The sequence below is a fragment of the Leiobunum rupestre genome, chromosome 1 (genome assembly GCF_980474605.1).
Source record: "Leiobunum rupestre chromosome 1, qqLeiRupe1.1.hap1, whole genome shotgun sequence".
In the NCBI taxonomy this organism is placed as follows: domain Eukaryota; kingdom Metazoa; phylum Arthropoda; class Arachnida; order Opiliones; family Sclerosomatidae; genus Leiobunum; species Leiobunum rupestre.
Genome location: NC_143384.1, coordinates 43,423,310 through 43,431,954, shown reverse-complemented (window position 1 = coordinate 43,431,954; position 8,645 = coordinate 43,423,310). Strand labels below are relative to the sequence as shown.

The following is an 8,645-nucleotide window of genomic DNA, read 5'->3' as shown; positions in this document are numbered from 1 at the left end:
CTATAATTAACAAGTAATAAACTTTATATATCTGAAACTATGTTAAATTTATTTAGTAAATATTAGAGGCTTCCAATAAGATTTTATAGTTGTCGTATTTCGAAAACCTATTTTTGTCTGAATTTAAAAAAAATGTTTCATATTGACTTTAGTATTTTAAATCAAATCTAAAATCATTCATATATAAATTTGATTCGAACAGTTTTTTATTCGAAATCTCCGTGGCTTAATGGAACTGTCACATGATGTAATCGTGCGAGCCGAAGATAAGCTGTTGCTGTATGGTCCAGGGGGAACGAATTTCGGGCCTATAAAAGCAGAGGCCACTCATTAAAGAGCATCAAAACTCTCTTTCGTTATCGTTGAGTTCGTACGTTTAAATTATTCGTAAATTTCAATCATGTCTGGCCGTGGTAAAGGAGGCAAAGTCAAGGCCAAGTCGAAGACCAGGTCCTCTCGTGCTGGACTGCAGTTCCCAGTCGGTCGTATTCATCGTCTCTTGCGTAAAGGAAATTACGGTATGTGTTAAATCTTCTAACTTAAAGCAAGTAGTGGCTCTATCATTGCCACCGGTATTATGAAAAGGCCCTTGTTAGAGATGGCAATGAATGAAATAGTGGTGCCATCTATTTACCTCAAAGTGAGCTAAAATTTAAAAAGCCAAATTATAACGTCGTCATAAAGCCATTGTAGAGTATCATAGTTGGACAACTTAGTCTATTTAGTGGTCTCTAACCTAACCTATATATCACATGTAAAAATATTGTTTGTAATTGCTATAATTTGTTATTGATCAATTTAGAAACGCCCAATCAACGCGAGGGGTACCTATAAGTACCGCATTTTTTATTTCGACACTAGTGACATCTATTGAATAAAGAGGTACTTCACATCGAGCCGCCACTTGCTTTAACAATATGGTCGTAAGCCTAAATTTAAATTGCGTAATCAGCTGAGCGTGTTGGAGCCGGTGCACCAGTGTATTTGTCTGCAGTCCTCGAATACTTGGCGGCTGAAGTTCTTGAGTTGGCTGGTAACGCTGCCCGCGACAACAAAAAGAGTCGGATCATCCCGAGACATTTACAACTTGCCATCAGGAATGACGAAGAGTTGAACAAACTGCTTTCGGGAGTCACCATTGCCCAGGGTGGTGTCTTGCCCAACATTCAAACTGTCCTCTTGCCCAAGAAGTCCGAAAAGAAATAAATTATTCATCTTCAGGAATATTTTATTAAAAAACTGCCTTTTTTTAGGGGCACTCCAATTTTGATTAATAATGTATTGTCACAGTTACGGCTTATTAAAACCGTAATAAAGGTTTATTTCATATTGAAATTATGAAACAAGTGGGTTTATTTATAAGGTACTATTCTAGCTTAATATTAACACCTAATATTATGTTGGTAATTCAGCCAGATCTTCCAATTTCCCAATTGCAATTACGGAGGTTAATAGAAACTATAATAGCAACAAACGCTAGGAGAACGCAGCTAGCCTTTAAACATGCTTACGCCGTGTTGTGTACAAATTTTATTGGACGAGCCTTAACGTTGAACGTTTTACAGACTGGGGCGAAGACAATTTTCAAATTATACCCTTCCGACGGCAGCAGGCGCTAAAGCGTCTAACCAATGAAAGCTGTACGCAAGAAAATACATGGCATTTGACGGGTTGCGTTCTCCTAGTGTGGGGTGCTAGATAGAAACAAGAAACTTGAAGTTTGGCTGTTCTAAAATTATCGTTGGATAAAATAATAATAAAATGGTCCTTGAATTATAATGAAGTAAAGCAATGGTAATGGTACTTGTTGTTCTTGACTTATTTTTTTTTAATTTTTAATTTCTCGAAAATGTAATCTTACATAAATTCGTCAGTTAACCAAATTTGGTTTAATTTGCATATACCGATATTTAGCTTACATTCTTAGACACTAATCTATCTTTATTGAAGTAAAATTGAAAACTTTCATGTTCAACCAAAATTTAACTCAGTAAATTAATAAAAGGTATACACCACATTCTGGGCCTGGAGTTTTTCCAAAACGGCACTTTTATCTATTCATAACCCAAACCGCACACTTTTTTAATAAGAATTTTCGTTAAGGTTTTTAAGTCTAAGTAAAACCGCGTATTTTTTAAACGAAAACGAAACACACTTAACATAGTAATTTCGTTCCTAGTTTTTTAAACGTAGCCCGTTCCATGTTCACTGACAATCCCCTTACCCGCGATAACGCCGATAAACCACCATATCTACCAGACACTGATCCCACACTGATCGCTTCGAAATATTGGGACGCACGAGAGTATAAAAAAGGCTTCATTTGAATCCACATCAATTTAGAACATGAGATAAACAATATATAAAATAAATCACATTTTATCATACAAATTTACAATTTTCTTCCTATTATACCATATTTAACATATCAACTGCGTTAAATCACTAATTTATACAAATAATCAAATAATTACAGATATTTACAATGAATATTATTATTATTATTGCATTAAACACCAGATTAACAAATTTCTGACTTTCATAAAGTTACACTACTCTCTCAATGGAATTAAAAAGCAGTTATTTTAGCTTGCCCAACTTGTCACTTTTTCAAGTCGTATTTTTTCAGTGAAAAAGACGTCTATTTTTTTTTGCGCCAACCAGAGGTGGGCATTTCTTGAACTTTTTGTTCATTTTCATTCCTCATAAGAGCAAGAACCACTATAATATAAGTATTTCGTTTCGCGGCATAAGTGAAGTTATACCCCCGTGAGCAATTCCGTCCGTGATCAAGATATGTTTGAGTTGAACAGTGTTTACATAAGAAATATCACACCAATTTTGATATGTTCACGGAAAGAATCGTTCTTACGAAGATCTTAAAAAATACATCTAAGAGTGAATCCTTATATCGTAAACTATTTCACTTGAAAACCTTGATATAGTTAATTCATCGATATCTTTTAAAGAAAAAAATTAAAATTGTTTCTTCACAGTAGTTAAAAATCTCGGCGATAAAAAACTGTCGCTCTAATGAAAAGAGCTGGTTAAATAAATAACATTCGCGGGTCATTTCTGGTCACGGGAGGTTTAGTTTCTTAGTTTCAAGTGAATTTTGTTTTTTGGTTTTGAGGGTATTAGATAACTGGTCACCGAAACTTTCCTTTCGCGAAGAACTTTCTGATATCGCGATAAAAAACTAAAATGCATCCACGTTAAATTTTGTTAAAAAATGTTATTGAAGATATTTTAAATTTAAAAACGAGAACAAAAATGATATCATCATGAAAAACCTTGAAACATAATTTCAAGGTTGTTCACAGAAAGAATTGTCAGAGTATGAAGTAGAAAGTATAATATATGGTACATGCAAAACGTTTTCTGCGAGCCCCATTATACAGTGTGGTACGTTTTTGATAAGTAGTAGGTAAAATATCAGCTAGCTAGGCTAATACCCAAGGCACCACCTTAGGCCTAAGTCGTCAAGCGACTTTTGAAGCCATTATTTCAGGTGGCCGGGTTACAATGCGTAGGAGGGTGGTGGCAAGCCCTGCATGCCACGCGTTCGAGCCAACAGCTCCCTACACTCACTATTACCGTTAACCTCTACAAGTTTTTATGGAAGGGGAAACCGAAGATCTCGGGGGAAAACCCCTTAAACCAGTGGGGAGAGAACTTACAAACTCAACGCAGAAGGAGTAGTTCCGAGTTTTCACCCAGTGCCACAAGCTGGGATCGAACCCGGCTCCTCTTGCTGCGAGGTGAAAGTGCTAACCACTCCGCCACCCCACTATAGTATTGAAAGTTCATAATAGGTGTTTTTACAAAAGATCGGTGGTCACGTGTTTTCAGTAAGTTTGCGTCACTACGGTCAAAATGAAATCTCGAAGTTGGTCGATAATTTAGTGTCGTCCGCTATTGAAGACAAGGCTTACCGGTCGTTTAGTTTAACAGCAAAGTGAAAGTTCTAATTGCTATAGAAGATTATTTATTTTTGCTGAGTATTTTATATCTTTCAAGGTTAGTAAATAAAAAATAACTAAAACCAGACTACCTTATAAAATACATAACACATAAAAAGAAATTTTTAATACAACCCTAGCCTTTATTTATCTATTTGTAACGCTGTTAATATTTAAAACTAAAATTGTCGAAACGCGGGCCTTAGTATCAGCAGCCGGATCTTAGCAGACGATGCCTTGCTCAAACATACTGAATTCCCATGAGCCTCTATAGCGAAAATCTTTTGTAGAACCACCTATTGATCTTCGACAAGTATGACACTTCAATTCATTTCCATGCCTCTTTTGATTCTTATTCCGGCATCTAGGTGGTGTTGATTTTATTAAATAGGACGTCACTCTAGCGTCGTATTTTAGCTAATCATCATACTTATCGAAGATGAAATATAAACTTATGTTATTATGCTGCCAAAATAAGTTCGTTATCCACATTTCAATTCGCTTAATTCAAATTCTTTATTTCGGTTAATAATATCATGGTAACATAAATATATAATGGCACATTTGTGACTTAGGCCTAATTACAATTTAAATTTTTATTTTTTTTTATCAAAATTATCTCAATTTGTGGCTGCCTGTACTCCTTATAAATTAAACTATCTTCGATTAAATCAATTCCGTTCGTCTCGGCCTTTTAAGTGACCCACCTCTGTAAAACAATAATTCGCAACTCGCTGAAGTTGCGGGCATGGACAAATGTCTTTTTGCAAGTGCCGCAATAGCCGGGTACTTAGACTGATATTCATTCCAATAGGCCAATGGGCACGAAAGTTCCGGATTTGCGGTGTCTTCTTGTATCATCCTTTGAGTGAGCCTGGTTACATCCTTGGTTTCTTTTTCAGCAGAAGACTGAAACACTTTGAAGTAGGTTCAGCGGTTGCACGGCCTTGATTAGTTGGGAGTAAAAAATTCATACTCATAGCTTTCCAATATTTGTAGCGCGTCATTTTTGGTAGGAGTTTTAAATTCTAGATAACTCTCTGCCCAAGGTGGTGAACCGAAGTTATCAGATAATCCATAAATTTTAAGAGGTATTTTGCCTAACGTGGGCGGAGAAGGGAGTCTAGTTACCATGACAATAAAGGGCATTAAAATAATAATTTTTAAGATATTAAAAGGGGTTGTTATTTTGTGAAATTGTATAAAACAACTTGAGTCTAATATTACCTTGGAAAATAAATAATTTCTGTATAGGATCGACCATGGCATTTATAATATAGAACGGGTCGGAAAGATGAATACTAAACCTCAATTCCAGGTTCTCCAACAAATGTTTGCGAAGTCCTCCAAATTTGGTGGTGTTGTTGACGTAGATTGTCTCAAACGTTTCGAGCAATTTCATTACGACTGGTGGTGAGATTTGTGGACCATCGCCTTGCAAACGGTCTGTCGCGTCTCTTAGAGGAGATAAGAAACCTTGAAGATTTTTAATTTTGGTGAACAAAACCCGCGATGGAGCAGTTGTTACACTGCGCTCGGCTAGCGAACTTTCTTTCGCGTTTATCGCTTCCATTAGGAGTTTTGTAATGGCACTTTTCACGCCAGGCTTTGTAAAAAAATACAAGAAATTAAACATTTACAGGACCAGGAGATAGTAAAAACCATGCATTTTTCGGTGACAACGTTTGACCATTTATTTTCCCAAGATATTTTTCGGAGGGCTAACCTTTTAACGTTCAAACACCTAAAGAGTCAGAACTTAAAGATAATATTCCCTATATCTGTGACATTTTTCTCATTAATATCATTAATCACAACTTCGAGGTGCACTGGGCTCTGGAGTCGAGAAACCCGAAGATTAAAGGGACTATTACCTTCAAGACGACCTTTAGGGGCGATCCATACATTTCCTTACAAAACTTACTAAGCTGGAGCGCTTTCAGCGTCAGATATATATAAAGCCAAAAGGTGGCAGCGGCAAAAAGTGCCACCTTAAGGGGGTGAACAGAATCTAGGGGTAGTATTCCCTTTAACAATTGTCACTTACCGTTTGAGTGACTATCCTCAATTCTTCAAATATGAAACGTTCCAACTTTGCTAGATTTTGATTAATAAATATGGCTTACGTACGTATTTTGGGGATTATTTCAGTAAACTCGACTCATTTACTTTTGTTGTATAATGTTATAAATACCATTAAGAAAAGCTCCATGGCAAAACAAAAAGAATCCCACCTAGTTTTCACGGGGCAAACCTAATCCAACCCGCCCGTTACAGCCCGTAGTTTTTCAGTATATTTCGTGGACTTGCGAAATAACATTATTACTCCATTGACGTATTCACGAACTGTCTTCGACGATTGGTCATTTCGTAGGCTGTTTACAACTACTGACGGGAGCGTGTGCGCGACACAGCCTAGTCTTGTCCACTTGGGTTTTGAAATTGTGTTTTCAACCATCATCCAGCTTTGATCGTTCCACGCAAAATAAATGATCATCCGATTTTTTATATTACTTAATTGGTAGCCTGGCGTTCACCAGAAGTAAATGAACTAAAGTTATCAAACAGCCTATAGAAGTATAATTGTTGAGACATGGTATCGCGCTTTAGTGCCATCCGTTGTCAGAGAGGCGAGAATCGTGACTCTGGCTAAGCAGCCCTTTGCGGTGTGCATAATTATGGTTAATGCGTTTCGATAACTCCGGTTCATTAACTTCTGCTTTTACAGGGTTAAATGTTTACGTGGAATTAAAAGTGTTACCGCGTGCTTCTAGAAAAGGTTGCAGCAGTGGATTAAACATGTACAAGAAGTCCACTGCTATTTACCATCATCTAATTGTTCGAACGAGTCAGACTCATCACTGGAACCCTCAATGTCCCAAGACTCAGAGTAGACCGCTTGAAGATTTAAAGCTTTTACCATATTACTCGCATTATCAGCACAAACTGTTACAATCTATAGGAATATTAAGAATTTTACCTTATAAAACAAACCAATTTCAAAATATTTGATAAAATAATTAGATAATAAAGTACCTGGGTTGATTTCACGCCTATAGGTCACGAAGAATTTCTTCAACTTTTGCCAGAATATTTTCACCAGAATGTGCAGCTTCGAAGTGCGTGAATGCGTGGGTGCGATTTTGGAGCTCGAAGTTATCGTTGATGAATTGGCATTTAACGCCTAGGACGGCTTCCCTCGTTCGTGCACTCCATAAATCCAGCGTTGGGTGTAAGAACGAAACGTCCTTAAGCAAATCCTTTAGTTAAGTTGATATTTCTTCAGAAACAATCATTTACAAATCCCTCGTAACAGTCCGCCGACTTTGAAGGTTAATTTGAGGCAAAACATAGCCACGAAAGCTTTAAAAGCCTTTCCTTCGATGAAGCTGAGTGGAAGACCATCGATAGCGACTAGGTCAACCGTGGTCTGTTTGAAGCGCAGTTGCTGGGCAGACGTCAACGGGACCTTCTCGATTTGTTAACATTTTACTAGTTCACCGCGACTTTCCAAACTGTCACTATGTGACGAAAGTGCAACGTCCCTGTGTTTTTCTATAATATTCAATGAAACATAATGTCCGATCTTGTAAAATATATAAAGGCTAACGGAGAGGGTCCAGGCAAACGGGCCGCCTCGGCAGATTGGGTGGCCTGCTGTGGGGCTGCGAGCATCCGTATGAGGGCACGGCTGACCCATCTCCCGGCCTTTTGGGGTTCCACCGGGATATCCGGTGCCAGCTGTGCCAGGTTACGCGGGCTGCTGTATGCCCGCCGTTCCCCTTTAGGCGCTCTTTCCAATGGGGCTTGGTAGGGTGTTGGTCGGCGTTGCCAGAGGATCCGCTCTTATTTCCACTGCTGTGGGGGATGGTCGACCCATTGCTGCACCTTCCGCTGGGTTGAGTGGCTTGCGTCAAAGGTGCGACCTTTGGTAGTGGGGTTCTGCTACCCATGCTGGTTTTGTCACCTGTCTGGTTCTGTGGACGCTGGCGTAGGGCATAATGATGATAGACCTCCGGTGGTGTGGTTTGAACCTTACCAGGTACACTGGGCTATAAACCTGATGCATGCATGTATGTGCCGTTCGAAATTTGCTGCTCCATCTCCTCTCTCGCTTTCATGACACAGTTTGCAGGTTAACAGCTTGTTTGGGCCAGCGACACCAGTACCGGTAATAGGTATAGAATCGTTATATTTGAAAAACTTATTAAGATTGAACTTTCCGAAATTCCGCTTATTGAATTTCGCTATAAAATTAAGACATTTTACTAATTTCAAATTGTTATCAGCAATTAGTTCTCGTGTTTCAGCAGCGTTACTCGTGGAAGCGCCATTAAAATCGATGGCTTCAGCCATCACCGACTATCGTGAAATGATGAAGCCAACTAATTACTTAATGGCTTGCATTCGTAAACACGTATAATAAAATGGCAAAAGGTCTACTAATTTTTTCAAAGATTGCTCAGTAAAAAATCGCCACGTGATAGCGAATTAAGAGATGGGTAATATTTTTACCAATAAAAAAATCTCGACATCTTTGGTTCTCTTAATTAAAGTCTAAACGTGTTTCTGTAGTTGTTTTTTAAAAAGATAATAATTTTCAATGACCACATATTTGCTAAAACGTTTTACATGCCATTAAATATTTATTCGTCAGATAACAACTGTACTTTTGTACTTCGA

At 37.9% G+C, this 8,645-nt stretch overlaps 1 protein-coding gene across 1 annotated transcript; it reads left to right on the top strand.

Annotated features, from left to right (window-relative positions):
* The first annotated feature begins 363 nt into the window (after positions 1–363).
* LOC149963019 (histone H2A-like) lies at positions 364–1,228 on the top strand. Its single transcript, XM_090170431.1, has 2 exons — positions 364–518; positions 953–1,228. The coding sequence occupies exons 1-2, from the start codon at positions 401–403 to the stop codon at positions 1,204–1,206; spliced, it is 372 nt and encodes a 123-aa protein (XP_090026557.1). The 5' UTR covers positions 364–400; the 3' UTR covers positions 1,207–1,228.
* The last annotated feature ends 7,417 nt before the right edge of the window (positions 1,229–8,645 follow it).